This window comes from Protopterus annectens, chromosome 4.part0 (assembly GCF_019279795.1).
Source record: "Protopterus annectens isolate FY-2018-M chromosome 4.part0, PAN1.0, whole genome shotgun sequence".
Classification (NCBI taxonomy): domain Eukaryota; kingdom Metazoa; phylum Chordata; order Ceratodontiformes; family Protopteridae; genus Protopterus; species Protopterus annectens.
In genome coordinates, this window is record NC_056733.1 from 86869393 (window position 1) to 86894557 (window position 25165).

Here is a 25165-nt window from a genome sequence, read left to right on the forward strand (position 1 = left end):
ATATTATATAAGCAATTTAAGGTCAAGACACTATTATTTCCATCACAAATTGGCCTTTACCACAAATTTCAATTTTAAGGGTTAAGTACCATCCTTCCCTTCTTTTCTGATGGTCAAGCTAATTCAGAAATATACACAGTAATTCAGTCCATACTCCGAAGACATGTAAGGATTAGAGGTGAGAAAGGAACGAAATGCAATGCTTTTAGGACAATCCACAGAATCCTGCAATCACTGTACAGCTGTCTCTGCAGTACAATATTAAATACAGGGCTAAGTACAAGTCTGCCACCCTGTGGTTTGCAGAATGTTTACATATGGCTTAGGACATCATCAGTATCTTCTTCAATAAGTACACACATGAAAGAAATGTTTCTTAACATTTTTTGGAATTTACAGGCATAGTATTACCATCAAGAAAAACACCGCAGTTCTCCATGTGCAACACTTTATTGTTCAGTCATACAACTATGGTTTAAATCCAAACTCGGAAAGCAGCTTTTTCAACTGATTACCTGAAATTGCTAGCAGTCTACAGACCAAATACCTGTGTCCAACAACTTTTCTAGTTACCAGATCTCTCCAACAACACCGGCAGAGCTGTCATACGTCTGTCCTACATGTTTACTCATTTTCTGGATCTGTTATTTTTTCCGTTATAGTCCATATGCAATAATGTATGTAAATCTCCAAAATAAGCCACAGTTAAATTCCTTGTTTAATCTCATAATTAGTTTTCAGTCAATTTAAGATAAATTTTACTTGTATTTTCAGATGCCTGTGGTTTAAAATGTTCTGAGCTGATGAAACTGCAGATACTATATTAATATGGAGAATATAGCAAAGGATTATCATCACACGTTCAGTAACAGATGATGAACAGCAGCATTCCAGCCATTTGTTAAACATGTATTTTATTGTCGTGCAGCCTGGTGAGACAAGGGAGAAAAAAAAACAGAAGAAAGATTAGTGCTACAAAATACTGACACAATTGAACTACTTAGAAACAGATGCTAATGCTAAACACACATCCTAATACTAGATTGTAGGTTGCTTAGATGATACTTTTCTATCACACTTTTCGTAGGAACTAACCTCAATTCTCTTAAGACTGAATTTGAAAGAGAGTTCAAGGTCATGTTCGTCATGAAAGGGGAACAAAGTTCAATATATCCACTTACTTAATAAATTAAACTTCATGGTTGCTAGTCCTTAAGGAAAGGTAAATTCCTCCCTTTCAGTGAATCCAGGTTTGAATAATTTTCATAATAAATGAAACTTCCATTTAACTGTGACTCATGCACTCATTAATTCTTTTAACTGTTTTTGACAGTAGTACTTCACACAGGCTGTTCCAGCGATTGACTTCTATCCAGACCTCTCAACTGTCCCTATTTGGAAGTACATACTCATTTCAGGCCTGATTTATCCCTGCATATTATGTGCCTATTTTTTTAAGTATGTCCCTATATTTAGGCTTGTGTAACCCCTCTAAACAATTTTCTGGATTCCTCTCAATTTTTGAAGCTATCTAGCACAGAAAAAAACAAACTACATGAACAAAATTCCAGTGCTACCTATAATTTAAATCAAGAGGACACACATCTGGTATTCCCCTTTTTATAAAGAGAAAAATAAATGACCTTATATGGTATTATTTTGCAATACCTCTTTGATAATGTGCTTATATTTGTTTCCATCGTTTTTGTCAGTCTCGAGGGCCTTTGTATCTATTTTTCATGTTGAGAGGTTGTCCACCACCCTTTAGGTGAAATAATAAATCCTCCTCTCTCCTCCAAGTCAGCCACATGTCTCACTTAAAAGTGAAGTACATACAGGTTTCTGTTACATTCCCTCACTGCCTTCCTCATTCCAGACTATAAAAGTTAAGATACTGCAGTTTGTGTATACAAGTTCGGGTGCAGTCAGTAGTGTAGCTAGGGGAGGGCAAAAGGTGCAACTACCCTGGGTGCAAAGGTTTAGGGAGCGTGATCGGCCATGCAATCATTCATTCCAATTCCCAAATGCTCTTTAGTGCAACACCATCTTTTAAAAGCCAAATGTGGGGGCTGTAGCACTCCCTGTGTGGTATAAATTGCAGCAAGGAGTTTGTTACAGTTCAAAAGTAAAATTTTTTTTTTAGTAAAATCTGACCACTACCTAAAACTGACTAACAACTGCTTGCTTTATTGTAGTAAGCAGTTTGCTACAGTTTAAGTAAAAAAAAATTCCTTTTGTTTTCTTTTTTTTTTTTTTTTAAATACAATGTGAGGAAAGAGGGTCAGGGTCAGGGAGCAGAAGCAGAACCTGATTGGCTTTTGTACTCCAGGCACCTGATCACAGACTTTTTTTTTGCTTTTCCATTGAAGATCTGCAGCAGGAGGGAGGGGGCATGTATCTGACCAATACAAGAAGTGGATGGATTGGGTACTGTCTGTTGGCCAATTGGCATAATGCAGTTTTGCAAAAGCTGTTTTTTTTTTTTGCTCTTCCGAGAGTGTTGGTTGAGTCAGCTATTCCTCTGCATATGGTGAACACCTTTGAACTGCACCCTTACTACAGCAACAGGCACTTTCATTCTTGCAGAACAGAAATGTGAGAAAATACTTAGTAAGTTATATCTGTGCATGTGTATACACGCATAAAATTATCAGTCAGAGTGAATGTCCCAGTGCACAGTACGTAAATGTGGTACAAAAGTTGACATTATTTTCTCTTTTTTAATATTAACATGAACATGCCAGTTTTATAAGCAGCACCACAATACTCCTAGTACATTGCTTACCTCCACAGATCTAGCACAAGTGCCTACACCTATAAAGAGTACCTTACAAAGAAGCTGAGTGAAGACTTATGGTCCATCAAGTCCATAGTGCTGCAGCCACCATCTTTTGCTTGCTTTGTGCTAGTCATATTTGAACTTTCTGATGGCCTGCGCTATCAATACCTCTGGAATAATAATTCAGGGCTCTACCACCCTCTTTGAAAAACACAGTTTCCTTGAGTCTTCTCTAAACCATTCAGCTGCTAGATATCTTCACTCCTACCAAATACAGCAATATACTCAATACAATGTATCCAAACTGTTTTTCTCATTTTACTTCTACTACTAGTGTAAAAAGTATCTACAATTAATTGTCTCCTTATAAGACCATCCCCTCCACTCCCATCTTCAGGGTGGTTTACAGGGGTAGCCTTTCCAGTGCCATGTACTATGGAAGGATCAGCATTTCTGGGGTCCACTCACCTATGCTATGTATGCTCCTCAACATCCTACTGGCTTTCATTGTTCTCCTTTCATACTGCACACCATAATTCAGCTTAAAGGTAACTCTTATGCCCAAACCCATTTTCTTCTCTGTTCTGTTCAGTATCACCCAATAGAAGTGGACGTCTTCCATGATGTTTGTCGCTACACTATAAAACCTTACACTTCTTTACACATTAAATCCTAGCTGCCATATATTTAACAACCCTGCGAGCCAGTATAGGCCTCTCAAGGACCATCCCTTTGAAGTGTGGCTACTGCACTAGTCCTCATATTATCCACAGGTTAGTTAATCTTGCTGTCAAACCTAGAGGATATCAAACACTAGCATACTGAAAAGCATTGTCTCAGCATGAAATCCTGTGGCACTCTTAATTAATACTTTTTTCTCTTGGCAGTTCCTAACAGATAAGCCTCTGTGACATCCAGTTTCTTCTTACTTCACCACTTTACATCCTAGTCCCTAACCTTTAAATTTTTACCAACCTCCTTCAAGGTACAGCATCAAGACTTGGCTGATTTCTACTGTGCTTTCCTTTGTTGCAGCTGAATGCATCTCAGTTACTAATGAAAGATGCTTCACTTGAGAGTTGGGAGCCCATCTAAACTCCCACATTATTTACTTACCTTTGCTGACCTTAGTCCCACTAGGCCAATGACCTATTTACGAGGGGTGTTAAGGTGGCATTAATACATCCTGCACTGAGTATGGTCCCCTTAAAGAAGAGCTGCACATCAATTAATTGGAGCTCTGGACAGTGCTTCTGTCCCAAAAGACCTTGCAGAAGAACCTACATCCAAGACTGCCTACCTAGAAAACCATCAACTCCCATTTTCTACATGGGGTCAGGGTGTCATGTCAACTGTCACTATCTCCCACTATTTAATACCACTCTCTTAACTTCTTCGATACTCATGCCTGACAGTTGAAGGTTTTCTCTCACATAATCCACCCACCTCTTTGCTAAATGCCCCTCTTTCATCTTACATTTTTCCTGTCTGTCCTAAATAATTTCCACCAGATTGTCTTCTGCTTTTCTACACCTGTGCCTGAACCATAAGAATCTGTTTTCTTAGACCTCCTCTGCAATAGGAGCTACTCTGGCTTCTGTTCTGATGCCCACATTTTTCATCTGTCCCACAGTGTGCATTCTACCCTAAGTCTCAGGCATTTCATCTCCATCACCTCTAGCTTCCTCAACTGCTCTGCCTTAATAGCCCAGGTTTCTACACTATACAGTAGTACTAGCTGCACCACTGTTTTGCACACCTTACTTCTAAGCTTCTTTGGCATTCCTTCTGTCACACACTACCCCTGATACTCTGAGTCAATTGGTTGTAGCCCTTCTGATTATAGCTTTGACCTCGTCTTTCAGATTTCCCTTCTCCTCAATTACCCATCCCAGATACCAGAAGCTATTAACATTTTCCACTATTTTCCAGTTTATCTCAATTTGCAATTTCTTCTGATTTCTCCCATTTGCTGCCATTACAACTGTCTTACTTGTACTCGGTTTCATCCCCTGTACCTTCAGTTTTGCATTCCATTCCCCTATCCTTTGATGAAGTTCTTGTTCAGAGTCTGCCTGTAATGGGACTTTGTCTGCATACAGCAACTTTGTTTATCTGTCCCCTCCAACTTGTTTGCTACTGTAGTCTAATACCACTATAAACAGCATTGGGCTCAGTGCAGAACCCTGATGCTCAACCACTCCCACTGGAAAGTCCTCTGTGAGACCGAACACTGTTCTTACTTGATTCACTGGGTCCTTGTATGTAGCCTGCACTGATTCTACTAATGATTCGGGGACTTTGAACCACTGAAGGACTGGCCAAATTTCTTGGGACCTTGTCATATGTTTCTCCAGTCAGGGAAAGCCAGTTGGACTCACTCATCATCTCTAGCTTCTTCTAAACTATCTGTCTCACTGCAAACATTTGGTCAGTTATGCTGCAATTTGACCTGAACATGAACTGCTCCTCTCCCATCATACTTTCTACCACTTTGTGTATTCATTTATCAATCATCTCCAGAATATTCATGCAATGTGAAAAAGTCTGATATTTCTGTAGTGTCCACAGCTGTTGATGTCCCCTTTCTTCTTGTACACAGGCAGTGGCATGATTACTCCTGTCATCAAGATACGCCTTTCTATCCATACTGTTTTGAGTGCCAATAAGAGGCATTTCTCCCTTATCTCACCCAGCATCTTTATCATATCTGCTATGACCTCATCTGAGCCTGCTGCTTTGCTTGACATAAATTTTCCTTAGTGTGGTTCTTAATTTTCATAGGGTGAGCTCCACCTCTTCTTTCAAAGTAGGCTTTGTTTGGGGAAGTATAGCTTCTGTAGGGTTTTCTTCATTCAGTAGCTGCTGGAAGTGCTCCTTCCATCTGCCTTTGATGACCTGTGGACTGCAGAGTACATTGTTGCTGACTTCACTTATGATGGGTGTCAGCTGAATTTCTTCTTTATCCTTCTGTCTTTGTCTTGTAATCCGATCATTTCTTTGTATCATCTGTGGAGTCCCCTTTCAGAAGAGTGCATCTGATGCCTTGTTCTTTGCTATTGCAACTGTGTTCTTTGTTATCCAACCAGTATTACTTTCTAGCCTGGTCCATCTTCTTTTTTATCTCCCACTTTTTGCTGCACCCCTTTTTACTTCTGATGACTTTTGCATTCCACCACCAACATTCCTTATGTGGCTTTTTTCTATACCTGGCTCCAATGCATATCTATTCTATAGTCCTCACATATGCTGTTTTGAGGCATTATCATTCTTCTTCTTCCTGAGGTGCTAGAGCCCTGGGTAATTTCATTTTATTTTTATTAACATGTTTATTGAATTAGTACTTAAGACATAGATAAACAGACATTTATATATAAAAAACATGTTAACATGTTCACAGTAACAAACGTACATCACATACACTCTTTTATACAATTATCATTAATTCAACATTACATGAATTGCTAAACTCCTGCTTCCCTTAAACCTTATTCCTCACACAACTACCAATTTTTCCTATGTAATTTGCTCATACCCCATTGAAAAGATCACATTTTTGGTTCTTTTATTTCTGTTACAATATTCACAACTTCAAATACAGTTGGTTTAGACTTCAATTTCCATTTTCTAGCAATTACGTTTTTGGCAGCCACCATTAAACTTAACAAGGCATTACTATGTCTGTGTAATTCAGATCCTGTATCCCAGCTCAAAAATCATTTCCTTAGTTTCTCCCATTTGCTCACTCAATATTTCTGACAGAGTACTCCGTAGGGAATTTTAAAAATCTAACTCATTACACTCCCAAAACATATGTCAAATTACACACTTTCTTTCCCATCACACATCCGACATCTGCCATCTACTTGAAGAAAAATTCTTTGGAGTTTGCTTGGGATATAAAAATCCCTAGGAAAACACTTCCAAGCAAAATTCCTAAATCAAATCTTTTCTCTGCATCAAGACCCACTAACAACATTAGTATTTTCTAACATTCTTCTTACCTCTAGATCATCACTGTTTTGTTAATATCAAATGCTTGCCTCCCCCCCATAAAGCCACACTGATTCGTATCTATTAATTTTGCCAACACCATTGCCATTCTTTTAGCTAGTACAGACATAAATAATTTATAATCATGTTTTAAAATTGAAATGGGTTGCTATGAATCTGGGTTTGATGGCTCGTTACCATCTTTAGGTAATACATCTGTGAAGATATGTGAAGGCTGCCAGCCAATCTAGATAGGATTTTGTAGATAATTCTGTCATTTGTAAATATTAATGTAAGCCACATGCGTGTTTTCTTTGTTAAATGTTGAACTTCAAAAATGTAACCACAATGCACTCTGCTGGAGGAAAGCTGATAAGTCAAGCACTGTATAATTGTTTGATCTCAAAACTCGGAGCTGAGTTGACTGGATGAAGGAATTCTTGCTATTGTTTTGAGACCAGAGTTAATTGCTAGAATTTGCATGTATAATGTCTTTTATTGCTGTAGCTTCCTGACCAGGTACAAAATCAAAAGGGTTGCGAAATTCTGAGTTTCTGTTAGCCTGGGAACCAGAGAAAAAATTATGTAATCTGAAATGAGTCAGTAGTATTGTGCTATCAATTTAAGGACTGAGAGACTCAAGAGCATTTTGCAGTTGTCTTCAGAACATCCAACATCACCAGCACTGTCTTGCTCTATATGTAAGTTTATTTTAGAACTGTGTTTGCTCTTAGATATTGCGAGGAAATAAGAAGATTACACTAGTTGTTTTTCTGTATTGATGTCAGAACTATTCTACTGTATTATTTTAAGCATTTTGATGTGATCTCTGAACTCTTGAATAGCACTGTGTAGTAAGAAGTATTGTTTTGTGTTTTTATTATTTATTATTAAATATGTTTGAACCTTTCAACTGTGGCTGTTTTGTGTAGAGATAATTTAAGCTATTGCATGTATATAGTGATACTGTACTAAGCCACTCCAATAAGTCTTGCTGTTCGGTTACACTTACCATTTGGATAATAATATTGCACAGTAATAATTGGACACCCCTTGATAAGGGCCTTATTAGTAGCTGATATTAGTGGTTGGAAGCAATAATTTCTACCTTATACCCTAGCAGAGAAGGGGGCATAGCTGGAGAACCTGTGCCAGCCTTCCCCAGGAGTGTCTGTGTGTTTGTATATAACTCATCTCAAAGTGTGTGTGTGTCAGCTACTTGGGCAGGGAAACTAAGCACTGGTTGGACAGAAAGGGTGCTGGAGGCTTGAGCCTGACCACTAGGCTGAGATCTACACCCTATAGCTATTGGGAATCTGGAGAGAAAGGGAGAAACCAGCCCCAGAGTGACTGTGATCTCTGTGTGGTCTTAAGGGAAATTGTGCTTTACTGTGTATTTGTTATCCTTCCCAACGTGGACACCCCTCACTGGTGTTAGTGGTGAGGATTGAGGCTCCTTGATTGCTGGGCCAGTGCACGGGCGTCACAACAGCCATCACAGTTTTCTTCCAAGATGTTGGCACGTCTCCTTCTTTTAAAATACTGTTAAATAAAATCTTCAAGACCTTTATCACTTTCTTCTTTCCTAACTTTCAAACTTCTACATGAATACCATATGTTCCTGGAGACTTTCCTGAAGACTGATTATACATCACCATTTTTATCTCATCTCCTTCTATCTTAACTGTTAGTTGTTGAGCCTTATCTACCTTTAACCTTGGTATAATAAAGTCTTCCACAAATACTTATATTTGTGATCTTTATTTACACATTTATCTGCTTGATAAAAATTTTCATACAATTTCTGAAATATCTCTTAATACATGAACAGGACCTCTGGTTATCTTTCTTAGGCTCCTTAAGTTGATGACAACCCTTTCTATACTCTGTTGCCCAAGTAACTGTGATAGGTTCATAGGTAGGTACTAGGCTATCTGCCCAAAGGCATTTATAAGCCTAGTCGGAATGTGTTGGCTTTCGCCACCCCCTTAGATTAGTTCCCTATGCCTCTGTCCAGCACAGCCACTAAAGTGATCTCCGGGGTAAACTTTCTGTTTTCCGTCCACTCGTCAAGGTTTCTCTTGAAGAGTGTTAGTGAGGAGCTCTGCCTAATGTAGAACAGAATCTTGTTCCAGAGCATGGGAAGTCTCTGGGACAGGAAGCTATCCCTCCAGGACGTCCTATTTATTGTTGTGGTGAGGTTTAGATCCCTAGAGTGTGTGGCTTGAGGGGATATGGTTTTCTTTAGGTGGAGCATGTCCATCAATTCTGGGTTGGACATGGCCTTGTATATCAGGCAGGGATCACCTCAGAGTAGGCGGTATGGAACCGAGTACAGCTGGAGTTTCTTCAGTCGAGCTGCATAGGGCATCTGTTTGAGGCCAGTGATCCTCTTGGTGAGGTACTTCTGTGGTCTCTTCCAGCTGTTGCAGGTGTCTTGTAAGGTACATCCCAAATGGGGCATTGTACTCTATGATTGGTCTGATGAGTGATGCATAGAGGGGCACAATGACCTCTTTTTATCTGGATGCAAACCCTTTTGTGATTAGATGGGCCACATAGGATTTTCTAACCACTCTGGCAATGTGATTATCAAAGGAGAGATTACTATCTACTCGGGTCCCCAGATCCCTTATTACATCTTCCGTATTTAGGGGGCTACCACCTATGTGGTAGTTTGTGGGTACTTTGTTTTTTCCAAAGGGGATGATTATGCACTTTTTGGCATTTAACTTGAGGCCATAGTTTTGACACCAGGTATCTGTCTCAGTGAGACCCTTTTGGAGGATGTCTGTGTCAGCTGAAGAGACAATTATAGCCCCTAGTTTGCAGTCGTCTGCAGACTTGGTCAGCCATAGTCCTCCTGTGCTTGCCTGTACCTCTGAGAAGTATATGCAGAATAGGAGGGGGTCCTAGGAATGAGCCCTGGGGAACACCACTTGTAATCAGTTTAGAGTCGGACCTAGCTCCCGCAACTCTTACCATGTGGGTTCTGTCCGTGAGCCAGTTGGCAACCCATCTCGTGATGTAGGGATTTATGTTCAGGCTGGTGAGCCTGTCTATAATACAAGAATGGGGAATGGTGTCGAAGGCCTTTGCGAGGTCTAGGTAGGCTGTGTGGACCACCTTTCCCTAGTCTATAGCCTTGGTAACTGTCAAAAAGAAGTCCACCAGGTTTAGGAGGCATGACCTGCCCTTATGAAAGCTGAACTGAGTAGGGTGTAGTGTTTGGACATTCCCAATGTCTCTGTTAATGAGATCCACAGTGATGTGCTCCATAGCCTTGCAGACCACGCTAGTCAGGCTTATAGTTCCCGGGGTCTGTAGTGGCTCCACCTTTGTTTAGTGGAATAACTGTCGCTGTGCACCACTCTATGGGCACACAGCCTGTGGAGAGGCTGAGTTTGAACAGTGTGTTTAGGTGAGGTCTCATTGATGCTGTGTTTTTGGCTTTGGAGAGGGCTGTTTTAACCTGAATGTCTGTGATTTCAGGGGCACTACATTCTTATGGGCCCTTTTGGGTGTGAGAGGGGGGTGAAGTTTGCACTGAACCTGTCTACCAGGATGTTGGCGAGATTGGTCGGTTCAGTGTATTTTGTGCCATTCTGCATCAACTCCGAGCAGATCTGAGAATTGCCAATAAGATTCTTGACATAGCTAAAGTATGCCTTGTGGTTATCTTTGGAGTCCTTGGTAATTTTTCTTTTGAAGTTAGCCTTGGATGATTTTATGAGGGATCATAGTTTCTTGCTGATGCTGACCAGGGATGTCTTCCCTTCTTGGGATTTTATTCTTTTCTGTACTAGTTTCCTCCTTCTACTGTATAGCATGTTTATGGCAGGGGTCCACCACACTGGTTTCCTTTTCTTGGAGGAGTGAGTCTTGGTTTTGCTTGGGATAGCACAATCCATGCATTCTTGTAGGTGCCTGTAGAGTGCATTAGTAAAGGATTTTGCAGCTTGGGCAGCATTCCTTTAGCATGGGGGATTTGAAACTTTCCACCTCGGTCTTAAGTAATGTGAAGTTTGCTTATGAAAAGTTTTTCACAGTGGTTTCTTTGACCGGGGTTGAGAGTGGAATGTGAATATCCAGAGTGATTAGTTTATGGTCAGATCTAACCAGCGAGAGGTTGACCTCCGGTGTGAAACACTGTTCGGCTATGTTGGTGATGACCAGGTCCAATATGTTGTCACCTCTGGTGGGGGTGGTGACCAGTTGATCCAGGATATTTGAGTTTATAAATTTTAGGAAATGTTGGGCAAGGGAGTTAGTACTTGAGTAGTTCTCCCAGTTAATGTTTGGGTAATTGAAATCGCCCAATATCAGGGTGCTTGGTAGGACTGTTATGTTTCTCAGTGTTCTCAGAAATGCGGAATGGGGGTCCTGGGACATGGTGGGTGATCTGTAGCAAGGTGCAATTTGAATTGCAGTTCTGCCTGTTGTTAGTTGCACGTGGATGATCTCTGAAGCATCATGCTGTGTCACTAACCTGGAGGTGTTGGTATCCTTGATGAATATGAATACGCCCCACCTTTTGATAAAAGATTTTATGCTCTGGAGTTATCAAAATATAGTTGATTAACAACAATCTTTCTAAACTCAAGCATATTATCGAGATACTCCCTTATTTTCTCTTTAGCACTCTGTATTTGTACCTCTTCTTGTTCTCTGAGCTCCTCTAAGTAATTCATATTACTTCTTAACCATACCTCTTTTTCTTTTACTTGTACCCTATTTTTAAAATCCATTTTCATTGTATCATACTCACTAGATATAACTTATGAAGCTATTTATGTTTTCCCTAACAACTATTAAATAATGTCTACTACCAATTCCTTAAATTTCTCTCTTTTTAACAGGTAAGTGGGAACTTGCCACTGTCACATTTTTACTTCATTACCCTGCATTTTTATCTTAATTTTTATAGGTGGATGATTGAAATAGTTACTGGATGTGTGTTAAAACTTTCAATCAATTGAACTATTTCTTTCCTTATCTCTAATCCCTTACCAAATGTGAAACACAGCCTTTTTGCTTTCAGAAAACATTAACTTTTAGCCCCAATAAAAAATGCACTGGCTATCTTTAAATAAAACTAAACTGTACACTGTTCTATTAAATGCACGAAAGTATTAAGGCTGCTAGACAGCCTGCTACCTATTATTCACTTCCCATAATTTCAAACTTTATATTATTCTGAATGTCTTGACACTGTACCTTTAAATGCTGCATTTCTCTCAGCAAAGAATACTAAGAATTTCCAAGATTAACTCATTGTACCTGCAGACAATATGTCTCCATGTAAAAGTATTCAACAATGAATCTTTATAAACTTCACTTGGAATAAAATGTACTGTTGCCTTAGCAGCAGCCACCTCAACTCCTACTGATCATTTGCTAATGGGAAAAAAAAACAAGCTGATATCTTTGCAAATGTAAGAAGCTTGGCATTTGTCATGGCTTTCTTATTTTTCAAGTCTGCACTTGTTTATAGTTTAAGCTAATGGCATTAATATAGACATCCACCCTTTTAAAATAAGAGAAAATAATCTTAATTCTACATATAATATAATTAGTGCACTTTTACAACTGTCCCAGCAACCCACGATCACAGCAAATTAACATTAAATATGCTTTTGCCCAGACCTTCTTCTAGTGTTATACTGTAACTTTCTTAGAATCAGAAAAGTACTTGTTTAATTTCTTTAACACATACAACAGGCACTGAAGAGACCCCCCCTCCCCACATTAAAAATACCCCTGACTACACACTACACAAAAATGTTTTAATATATATAACACAGAGGATAATGAGTGGGTCAGTGATCATAACTGCTTTACTATGTGTTAAAGACACAGATGCCAAGTAATTTACTTCTCATAATTCTTTGTAGTACATGGAGATTTATATTCTGCATGTACAACAGGTTTAATCATAAGCAAGATTTCAAAAAAAAAAAAAAAAAAACATGATGTGAGTGAGGAAATGGTTGACATCCTCACATATTTCCTGAGTAAAGGAAGCAGTTGTTATCAAAATCAAAAAAATCCTGGAAGACGAGGTCCAGCCGACAAGTTTATTGACAATGAAAACAAACCACCATTGACCTAGGTTTCGTCCGTATGATCAGACTTCTTCAGAATACTAAAACACTACAGCAACCACTCTTAAATAAGCAGTACAATTTAGCATAATAATTCAATAAAACACAGTTAATTAATATTTAAACTTAACCTAACAAAACTATTAAAATAATTAAAATAACCTAACCAATATTGCCTGTCAAATACTACCCTACATATCCAAGGTAAAATTAAAAAAAAATATATATATATGTACAATATATGAAATGTGTAGCACAAATCTATAAAAATAATTTACTTAGTAAAGAAATATAAATGTATTTAAACCTACAAAATCCATAATGAATCATTTGGGAAGGTGAATTGGTGGTGTTAGACGCCTTCATTAAATATATTAACAGTATAGTACAGTATGGTTTTTGAGTTTCACACATGAAATTAATTTTGAAACGACCACTTACTTGGATGTTAGATTAACCTATGATAGGGCAAGTGGTTTAATTAAATCCAACATTTATAGAAAACCCACTTTTTCTAATTCATACCTTCAGTTTAACAGTTTTTAAACAGAGGGTACCCTGAAAAGTTGTATTTGGATATAATTCAGGAAATTAAACAAAAAAGGGAAGTTGGTGTGTTTCAAGCTATACTTAATCCTGGTAATAATCAAAACAACCCCTTTGGGTATGCTACTGTTAGGTCACCATTTATGACAAGGTCATCTTTAATGTTCATTTTTACTTATAATGGTGACTCAGAAGAGGTTGGGAAGATAATCAACAGAAACTGGGGTATTTTTAAGATGGATAAAGATTCTGTGCCCCAATTTGGAAAAAAAACGAGTTTTGTATACAGAAAGGATCTATCATTTAAAGACATGTTTGAAAGGATTTCAGGGGGAAAGGGGATTTCTATTAATAGACCAACAGGTAATTTCAAATGTGGAAGATGTTCCATTTGTTCTTACATTTTTCCCACTGGTAATAGGATAGTGATTAATCACTGTTGTATTTCTATTATGGGTCATTTTGATTGTTAAACCAAAAATGTGGTATATCTTGCCCTATGTCAAGATTGTAACGCTTTCTATGTAGGGAAAACTTGTAGGTTTTTTAGGGAAAGGATTAAGGAGCATCATTTGGATGTTAAACATCTTAAAACCACTAATGCCCTTGCTAGGCATGTGGTTGATCATGCTGATCACAGTTTCAAGTTTTGTATTTTACAACAGATTAAGGTAGATCAACAAGGTAGGACTATTGATATACACCTGGACATCTGTGAATTAAAATGGCAGCTCAGACTAAATGCATATAATTATCCTGGACTCAAAGAGCACAGCACTGTTAAGCCCTTACTTAAGCTGAGGAACATTAGAGGAGTTCAATAACAATTTTGTTAAATATGTAATTTCATTTTAATGTACACACACATATATATATATATATATATATATATATAATATATATATATTTTTTTTATACTTCAATAATATTTTTATTGAAGTTTTTAGATTTTTTGAATTTCATTGGTAGGATATGAGTCTTTAAATTATCTTTTTCTTGATTCAATATGGATCTTGTAGGTTTAAATACATTTATATTTCTTTACTAAGTAAATTATTTTTATAGATTTGTGCTACACATTTCATATATTGTACATATATATTTTTTATTTTTTAATTTTACCTTGGATATGTAGGGTAGTATTTGACAGACAATATTGGTTAGGTTATTTTAATTATTTTAATAGTTTTGTTAGGTTAAGTTTAAATATTAATTAACTGTGTTTTATTGTATTGTTAATTAATTAATTGCTAAATTGTACTGCTTATTTAAGAGTGGCTGCTGTACTGTTTTAGTATTCTGAAGAAGTCTGATCATACGGACGAAACCTAGGTCAATGGTGGTTTGTTTTCATTGTCAATAAACTCTTGTCGGCTGGACCTCGTCTTCCAGGATTTTTTTGGTTTGTGGACATTTGGTTCTTGAGTTATCAAAATGCTGTGTACACTTCAGGAGGCAGAAATGACAGTTGAAACAAAGATGCATCATGCCCTGCTACTGCTGTTTTCTGGTTGGTGTCTGCTTTTAGTGGAGACGCAATGTTAACAGTGCCTAGGGTACTCATGTAAGCACTATTAATGTTGGATCTCGCACTAGAATAGTGCTGAACTAGGATCTTATTCAGACATATTGAGTGTAATCAGGGTGTTCCATGCACCACATGAAGTTTATACAATTTATATCATGAAATGTTTTATACAAATATTAACAACAACAAAAACAGCTTTACTTCCAATTATTTTTTTCTTTTAATATCCTTCTAAATATTAATGCCAGTAAATGGGGTATATGATTTACAGTAAGCAAAAGTTCAGTCTTTCTCAGACACTTTTTCTTGCAAAGCCATATTTCCCAAATGTGACTGATGCATTACAGTCTCACATTTATACAAAATTTCAGTGCTGATGGTCTTCTTCCTGTTCAATGTCATATGCCAACACAAAACTCTAGTTCAAGTCCAAGGTACTCCTGGATTTTCTACTCAACTCGTGTTTTTTTTTTTCTCTCAAGCATTTTTCTTTGTAACACTGGAAAAAGGTTTCCCCTGTGAAGTCTCTGTGTTTATTTCACAAGAATGAGAAGCAGAGTTGACTTCTTTTTGGTGGCTCACATTTTGTAGAATAGACATTTTATTTCTGCCTTAGCCTGATCAGCATCAAAAATGTCTTTGATCCAGCAGGAAAAAAAATTATGAAGACAGCTGGATTCATCAGTTTGAATCTTATTCTACATTTCCTGATTACTGTGATACATTTGCTTCTCTTCTGCCTGGTGCACAGTGAATGATCATTTTCCACAAACACTCCATTGTCTCCAATTTTTAGTACTACTTCATTCTGCCATTATTTTGTCAGGATCAACTCTTTCTGCTGATATGAACATATTGGCTGATTTCTCGTGGCCAGGTTTGTAGCATACATTTGATGTGCCCTTTCAGTTAACAAATCCTGCTTTGGAATAGCAGTCCAGCTGATTATTTATGCTTATATAAAAATAGTAGTCTCTTCCTTCATGGTATAGCAGAAAACTGCAAGTTTTCTCTGCACACTCTGTCTTCTAAACAGCTAAACAGCTCTTCTTGAGAATTCTAATACAGGTTTTTCTTCATTTCAGCCTCTGATTTTTACAGTTTTATTAGTTCATCTGAATAACTAGCTAAAACTTCTATTTTTGTTTACCTTTTTATTTGAGTTGACATTCTCCTTCAATGTTTCTTTTATTTTAATCTCCTCTGAGTACATATCATTTATTTTTTCTCTAAATTGCTAGAAGTCAGCTCTTGTGCTAAGTTGAACTTGAACTGATTTTTGCCAGACCACTGCAGTATTCTTCCCAGCCAGGGCTTTCTCCTCACACTTTCTAGTCAATTTTCTTTCAGGTTCTCAAAATTTCTTCTTTACTGGCATCTAGGCAGTGTACCTATTAGCTGAATTCTACTCAGGCTGACAATATCACTGGCTCTCACTTCTCAGTTTATTTTTTGTCACACTGATCAGTGTGCAGGCATCATGGAAGTTTATAATTGACAGTCTTTTCCATTCTTTGATTAGTTTGCTGGGTTTGAGTTCATTTTCCTGATATTAAAGATTCAGGCTCCTAATCATGAAGAACCATGTATACCTGTCCATAAAGTTCAGGTCTCCCTTGGAGACCACTCCCGTTTTTCTCTTGAAAGGTGTATCAGACTAATCTTTAAATCAGCCAAGATTTCCTTTAAGGGACAGAACACAAGGATAAAAGAGATCATAACATCCTGGGCCTGTATTCCCATATGAGATTCAATTGAAGAATTTGTCTATTTGCCTGTATGTAGGTGACATGGCCCAAAGCCCACTTTCTGCCTTGACCTTGGCCAGAGGCAGATTATTATATGAAACACAAGTGCAAAACTAAACACTAGTGGGGCAAGTGACATGAAAATACTGTGCATTGTCTACAGACATTTATTTTAACAGAAGAGTGTAGAAACTGAACAGGAAAAGCAAATACATAGTAAGAAGCTACTTGTTACAAAAATGAGTAGAATGTGTGTGTACAGACAGCATAACAAGATTAATTTGTACATACAGATAATAAAGAATGTAGGAAAGTAAGGGAAAAGTTACATTTAGTTAGTTTTGAAGCAGGAACACAGGGGAAGATTATCAAGGTGACTGACAAGAGCTTGCCCGAGAGAGAGAAAACAGTGTGTTCTGATATTAAAATTTATGGAATTTCAGACCCAGGAGTAGGTTTGGAGAATGCCACCTCCATAGCATCTACTGCTAAGCTTTTGGCCCAGTGCTGGTGGTCTTTAGGGGCTGATAAAATGTTTATCTGGTCTCTGTGGAATCAGCTCTATGGAATCAGGAGCCTTCCATGCCCGCTGTGCAATCAATTTAATAAGATCATTACCAGGAGGGGTCACCCAGGAAGTAGATGGGTGTAGAAGCTTGCAAATACACAGATTCCTCAGAGGTCAGGGCTTTGGGTTGCCAGTTACCCCTCTGAGAATCTCTAAAATGTCTCCAAAAGAGATGTCTTCTGGGGGCGACTGGGGGGAACCCTCCCTATCATCGAAGTCTGGGTCTTTTGTGACAAATTCTTCTGGGGAATCTGAGTGCTTCCTCTTGCATGTCTTCTTCTAGGGTGGCTCCTCAGCAGTGATCTCTGAGGAGGACTCTGAAGAAGAGGGGCCCTGTACAGGGGTAACTTGCAGTTTTGGTGCTCACTGCCCAGTGTGGAGGATGGTGGCACCTCTGGGGAAGGAGGAGTCTGGGAATATAACTCTGACATAGAAGGGGCCAGCCAAGCGCCTGCAGAGGTCAAGGCCCTCTCCATAAACTGGAAGGCAGCCCTCCCCCCCCGAAGAGGGATGGATGCTTGGAACAGAGGAGGACACCCTCGGAACCGAGGTCACACGCTATGAGAGACTTACCTATGAAGCAGTAACAGAGGAAGATCCCACAGCTGCTGATATTCCCAGAGTTAAGGACAGCTCTGAATAAAAGGCTGGGGCCGATATAAAACCTTCGGACCAGACAGCAGAGCTACTGTCCCAGGAGTCTGCCAGTTCCAAAGGAACTGAAGAAGTCAGAGCAGATCCTGGAACTGAAGGCAGAAGGGTGTCAGTACCAGAGCAGCTGGGACTGGAGGGATCAGATTGGGAAGCTCTAAGCCATTTGAGAAGGTTACAGAGGAAGATTTGTTGGAGTCTTGGAAGAAAATGCCCCAACTCCAGAGGGGAGAGGTGTCTGGGAGGAAACAGAAAGACCCCTGGTCACAAGGAGCTGATCCACCAACCTCATGATGTCCACTTTGTTGAGACTCCTGGAAGAACGCATTAAAGATGTATAGGAGGAGGAATCCAGGGGGGAATAGAAGCTTTTGAGATTGCCAAGTAGGTAGAATTGAGAGAAATGAACAAACAGCATTAACAGGAGTGGAATGTATGGTGAACTTTTGTCTGTGTCAGGAGTGGTGGTAAACATGGGGGGGGGGTGACAGAATTGGTGTGAAGAAAAACTGAAGTCAGTGCAGGGTAAACTGTTGTAAAGTGCTATTTCAGGGTGTTTAACATTTAAGTTTGAGGGAGAAACAGAGTAAGTGGGAAGACTTCAGTGTTCAAGAAGTTTATGCTTGGACCTTCATAATTTTGGTTTACTTGTAAGAAATTTTTCCTCGGAATTTACAGTATTGCAATTTAGTTATTTTAAGAGTAACTCTATCATCTATTTTATGCAACTGGAAGGAAGCAAAGTACTAATAATCATCATTAGCTATCTTCCATAATGCTTGTATTTGACTATTGTATGAATTACTTGTTTATCCAAATGTATAATCTAACGCAATACAGTGGTAACTTTTTTTGTGATGGACTAGATATTATTTTGGTAGAAAGTAGTTTGGAATTAAAAAGGGAAAGTGCAACTATAAAGTTAAATATGTATAATGATAATCAGTTATTAGAGTTAAAATTAGTTAACAGAATCTTTTAATTAATGAAAAATCTGAACTTGCTAATATCAGAAAGTACTTTGGTATTTTTGGCTGGTGGCCAACACATGGTTTACCAAGAGTGAGAGTCACAAGGGCACTTACAACAGTGGTCAGCATGAAACTCATGTAGACTTTCTCCTAATAAGGAAATGACTTAAATCCAAAGACGGTAAGGTTTATTCAACAAAATAAAAACACTTTAAAAGTCAGTAAAATGGATAAGTGCTTTCAGAATACCCTTCTTCAGATCCTAAAATCAATCCACAATAATTGGTTCTTTAAATGAAGGCTTGGCCAATCAAATCGCTTTACTCAGCTGACGTCTCTTCAGGGCCAGTTTAAGGGGAAGAACACCTTTGAGACCTGGTTCAACATCTGCTCTTAAGTCTGCGATCCATAATAGCTCTTTATATTCTGTAGTATTTAAATGATCACCTCTCCTTGGTCATCTACAACACATTCTAAGAACATAAAGTTGAATTTATGTCCTGAAAGAAGCACAATGTGTTGGGATAACACAGTTGTAAGTGATTTATGTTTAATCTCATTCATGTGCTTGAGAATCCCACTTTTAAATGGGCAGTTGGTCTTGCCAATCTAAAAACTTTGATAGTATTCACATATAGCAACATAAATCACATTTTCTGTGGTACAATCAGCAAACATATTTAATTGATATATTCTCTAAGTTGTTGGATGTGAAAATCTATTGGTAGTATTAATACATGGGCAGGCTTTACATTTACCTCATCTATAAGTGCCTATCTTTGTAGTGAGAGATTTCCTTCCCATATGTCTTTCACTGCATAAAAGCCTCTTCAAATTTGGCTTATTCTTAAAGGAGAATATAGGAACTTCTCCCACTATTCTCCTCAAGGATGCACCCGCTGTTAATATTTTCAAATTTTCTTTTATTATTTTACAAATCTGTTGGACATCTTGAGTATAAGTAATAGTGCATCTCATACTATCCACAGTATCCTTTGTAGCATTTTTTATGTTCCCTTGGTCACGATGGAAATAAGGTTTCCTTCTCATTGGACTCATTGGGTCGACTGCCATTTTACCTTTGGCTATTTCCTTTAATTTATAACCTCTTTGATATAAAAGTTCTTTCACTTGACCATTTTCAATCTCTTGATCTTCTTTCTTAGTAATCAGCCTTGAACCTCCCAAAAATTAATTTTTAATAACCTGTGGGAAAACATGATGTGGGTGCATACTATCACGATGCAATAAATGGTTACGCCAGCATGATTTACGATACATCATTGTACCTATGGTGCCTCTTTCATCCTTAAAGATAGTCACAAGAAAATCAATCTTCTCTAGAGCAAAATGAACTTCAAAATCCGAAAATTTTGTGGTAGACCTCAAGTACTCAACAAAGGCATTCATATGCAACATATCACCTTGCCATAAGAAAAAAATATCATCCACAAATTGTTTGTAAAATATAAGCTGTTTGCCCCATCTGTTTTGATCACAAAATATCAAATATTTTTCCCATTTTGCCCCTACTATACTGGAGTATGAATTTGCACATGGGGTGCCCATAGCAACACCCCATTTCTGTAGATAATATTCATTGTTGTATGTTAACACATTATTCTCCAATATAATATCTAACAACGTACAAATCTGTGCCACTTGCTGCCTCTAATAGGAATCATCTGATGTCAAGAATCTTCGCACATTCTCTATCCCATAATCATTAGGGATAACCGTGAACAAACTTCTAACGTCCATGGTGACCATCAGTGTTGTTTCCAAATCCGAAGCATTCTTATTACACATAGATAAACTCGAAAGTCTTCTGTATCCCTCAACACAGTGTTAGCTCTGGTCAGTCCTCTTTTCAACTAATGTTCTACATAGATGGAGACAGGTTCCATAACCCACCCATTACCTGAAAAGTACAGTTGTGTATACCTACCATAAATGTAGATGTTCAAGTGTCTTCACTGTTACAGTCATGACTGTAGGGTTCTCCCCTGCCGGCAGGCAGTCCTCGGTCGGCCAGAATCCCAAAGTCTGGGTCCGGCGTCGGCTGTTCAACCATGCTCCCTGACGTCAGAGTGCCAGGAGTACAAAGCTGACAGCCGACGCCATCTTCTCCAGTTTTTCTTGCCCCAGATGTCAGGAGTCCCAAAATGAGAAAGGTCCCATATCCTTTGCAAATACACCTCAGAAGAGTGGTGAAAAAAGGAACCACACAAAAGTAAAAAAATAAGAGGGGGCAGGAGGGAGGGAAACCCAGACTGCAACAGTGAAGACACTCGAACATCTACATTTATGGTAGGTGTACACAACTGTACTATGTTCATCGTGTTTCACTGTTGCAGTCATGACTGCAGGGTAGAATCCCAAAGCTGAAAGAAAGGGAGGTGGTCATAAAGAAGAAGGGGTGGCTAAAAGGCCCTGCAAGACTGCAGAGGCAAAGCCTGCCCTAGACTTAGAGTAGAGAGGTAAATTGTAGTGCTTAGAAAAAGTATGCACTGAACTCCAAGTTGCAGCTTCCAAAATGTCTTTGGTAGGAACTCCCCTGAGGAAGGCCGCAGAAGTGGCTGCAGCTCTGGTGGAATGAGTCCGTATACTCCCTGGTATTTGCTTTCCATGGTGTGAATAACAAAATCTGATTCCATGAGCAATCCATTTAGAAATGGTCTGTTTTGAAATGGCTTTCCCTTGGGAACTTGAAGCATAAGAAACAAACAATTGTTCTGATTTTCTGATGTCCTTGGTTCTGTCCAGGTAACAACATAGTTGTCTGTGTACATCCAAGGAATGTAAGATCCTTTCCCCTTTATTTTGAGGAGTGGGGAAAAAAGTTGGCAAGTGGATAGTTTGATTTAAGGCCACTTTGGAAACCACCTTAGGCATGAAGGTAGGATTAGTCCTCAAAGACACCCTGTCTTGATGAAAAATAATATAAGGTTCCACAGCCATAAGAGCTTGTAACTCTGATACTCTCCTGGCAGAGGTTAGGGCTAACAGAATAGCTGTCTTCCAAGATAAAAACTTGATGTCAGAAGAGGCAGCAGGCTCAAAAGGAGGCAAGGTTAGTTTTTCCAAAACATAGTTGAGATCCCAAGCAGGAATGGGAGGAGATCTAGGAGGTCTTAAGTTCTTAGCTCCTCTGAGAAACTGTCTCATGAGCTGATGGGAAAAGATTGGAGGGTCTGTATTATAATGAGCAGAAATAGCAGAGGCATGTATCTTAATGGAAGAGAAAGAGAGACCCTTATGTAAGAGATCTGTCAAGTAAAGTAAAATTAAAGGAATGTTCAGAAGAAGAGGATCAGAATCCTGAGCCTGCATCCAGGAACAAAATCTTTTCCATTTTCCTGCATAAGATTTTCTAGTGCTACGACGTCTGGCTTCTAAAATGACATCCATAACCTGCTTGGGTAGGAAAGAAGAAATCAAAGGCCCTGGATTAACCAGGCTGCCAGGCTGAGAGATCTGACATGAGAGTGTAGAACCTGACCCTGATGTTGGGACAGAAGGTTCGGAAACTGAGGTAAAATCCAAAGGGGCTCCAGACATAGGTTTTTTAGAGTTGGGTCCCAAAACTGTCGAGGCCAATTTGGGGCCAGCAAGATCATCATCTTGGGCTTGTCCTGTTTTATCTTTAATAATACACGTGGAAGAAGAGGAAGAGGTGGAATAGCATATCCTGAGAGGTTCCTCCAACTGAATGATAGGGCATCCACTTTCCAAGCTTCTTTGTGGAAAGTCCTGGTGCAAAAAATCTGTAGTTGATGATTGAGATGGGATGCAAAGAGGTCTATGTGAGGACATCCCCAGACTGCTGTTATCATCCTGAATATTTTGGTGTCCAGCATCCACTCCTGTGGATCTGAAAGGTTTCTGCTCAGACTGTCTGCCAGGAAGTTTTGCTTCTCTGGTAGAAACTGAGCTTGAAGGTCCAGATTGCAAGCTAGAGCTGTGTTCCATAGATCCATGGCTAGTCTGCAAAGGGGGTAGGGATGAGATCCCCCTTGCTTGTTTATGTACCACATAACTGTGGTGTTGTCTGTCCGTATTAGTAGTTGTCCTGGTTGTAGAAGATTCCTGAAGGCCATTAGAGCTTTCTGAACGGCTAACATTTCCTTTAAATTGATATGCAGGTGCTTCTGATCGTGTGTCCAAAGGCCCTGCAGACAGTTTCCCTGAAAATGGGCTCTCCAAGCATAATCTGAGGTGTCCATGGTTAGAATCTGAGTGGCAGGAGGCAGACAAGAAGGGTTTCCCTTTGTTTAGAGTACATGCCCTGGACCACCAAAGAAATTCCTTTTGAAGGCAAGGCAGGACAGAGATCAGTATGTCTAAACTGTGGCAATGCTGAGACCATACACTTTTTAGGTACCACTGTATTTTCCTCATGTGTAGTCTTGCATATGGTACGAGAAAGATGCAGGAGGCCATGTAACCCAAAGCCTGCAGGAATCTCCTTGCAGATAGCTGAGTTAACATTGCCAAGGTCTTGAAAGTTGAAGCCAGCTGTAATTGTTTTTCAGATGTCAGAAATGCCATCTGGGTTGTGGTGTTTAGAAGAGCACCCAGAAAAGTTATCTGTTGTGAGGGTGTCAAATTTGACTTTTTTATGTTTACAGAGAATCCCAGGAACTTGAGGAGGTTCTGTACAAATTCTAGATGCTGGAGTAAGACATCCTTGCTGTCTGCTTGAATTAGACAATTGTCCAGATAAGGGTAAATTTGAATTCCCTTGAGTCTGCAGTAAGCTACTACTGGAGCCAGGCATTTGGTGAAGACCCTGGGTGCAGTAGACAATCCAAAGGGCAGCGCAGAGAATTGAAAGTGCCTCGATCCGGCCTTGAACCTGATGTATTTTCTGCATTCCTGCCTGATGGGAATGTGTAAATATGCCTCCTTTAAATCCAAAGTCACCATCCATGCATCTTTGGACAGCGTTGGAAGTAGCTGCTGTAGAGTAAGCATCTTGAATTTTGGAATCTCTAGAAAGGTGTTCAAGACTGACAGATCCAGACTGGGTCTCCATGAGTTTTGCTTCCTGGGGACTAGAAAGAGCCTTGAGTAAAAACCCTGTCCCATCTCTGAAAGTGGAACCAGTTCTATGGCTTTCATGGCCGAAAGAGCTTCCACCTGGTTTAAGGCCTCTGTCCATTGATGTTTTGGAAGGTCTGGCCATCCGCTTGGCCTTGGCAGGGTATGAAAATGGAATTTGTAACCTCTTAAAATCACATCCAGAACCCACTTGTCTTGGGTTATATGAGTCCAATTTTGATAAAAAAGAGAGAGTTTTCCACCGAGAGGGGCTTCCAGGCAAGAAGTTCCTGCAGCCCAACAGAGGGAGTCATTGAGTTTGTTTCCTATGAGTTTGTGACCTGTCCTCTCCTCCCCTAGGGGTGGAAGCAGTTCACTGTCTGGGTCTATAAGAAGCTTGTGTTTGAGGCCTTCCTCTGGAGTGTCTATATCTACCCCTCTGAGGGCTGTCTGAAGTGGGAAAAGACCAATTTTTAGAAGGCCAATTCCTGCTAAATCTTGGTGGCTGTACTTGTAAGAAATCTTTAACTGTTTGCATGGATTTCGCCTTATCCTCCATCTTTTTAATCACCTCTTCAGCTTTTGATCCAAACAAAGCATTATGCTGAACAGGAGCATCCAATAATTTAGCTTTTACTTGTTCTGGCAAATTTTGTTCCTTTAACCATGCATGCCTTCTACTGACTGTGCCAGAGGCAGCAGCCCTACAAGAAGCCTCCAAGGCATCAAATCCACAGTGTAAGCCATGCTTTCCAACTTGTTCAGTGGCATGCAATAAGTCATGTAATTCCTTATCATCTGCACAGGCAGAAATGGAAGTAAGCTTTTGTTTTAAAACAGACAAGAGAAATTGCTGGTATTTCAGCATATGAAACTGACAGTTTAAAGCCCTAATGGACAAAGTAGCAGAAGTGTACACTTTTTTGCCCCATCTTTCCAAAGATCTAGAATCCTTTTCAGTGGGAATGGGATTTTTGGCAGAAGCGGCCTTAACTCCCTTAGGACCCTGAGAAATGGTTTCAGGGTCAGCAGAAGGGTTCTTGTATAAAAACTGTGGGAATCAGGAACCCTGTAATATCTATCAGGCTTAACAGGAGCAGAAGGAAAAGAATCAGGGGTTAAGTTAGCCTCCGAAAAAGCATCATCCACAATATCCAAAACAGGAGGAATAGCCAGGGGTCTATGTTGGGGGAGAAGAAGAAAATCCCTTAGTCTTTTCTTAGATTCCGAATAC

At 39.2% G+C, this 25165-nt stretch overlaps 1 protein-coding gene across 1 annotated transcript in view; it reads right to left on the reverse strand.

Moving 5' to 3' along the window:
* Window positions 1–431: 431 nt before the first annotated feature.
* The window catches only part of TBCD (tubulin folding cofactor D), a 3708267-nt gene continuing 3683533 nt past the window's right edge, over window positions 432–25165 (reverse strand). The window contains exon 39 of the mRNA XM_044068123.1: window positions 432–929. Within this exon, the coding sequence (XP_043924058.1) occupies window positions 915–929 (15 nt within the window). The 3' untranslated portion in view covers window positions 432–914. The remainder of the gene's footprint in view (window positions 930–25165) is intronic.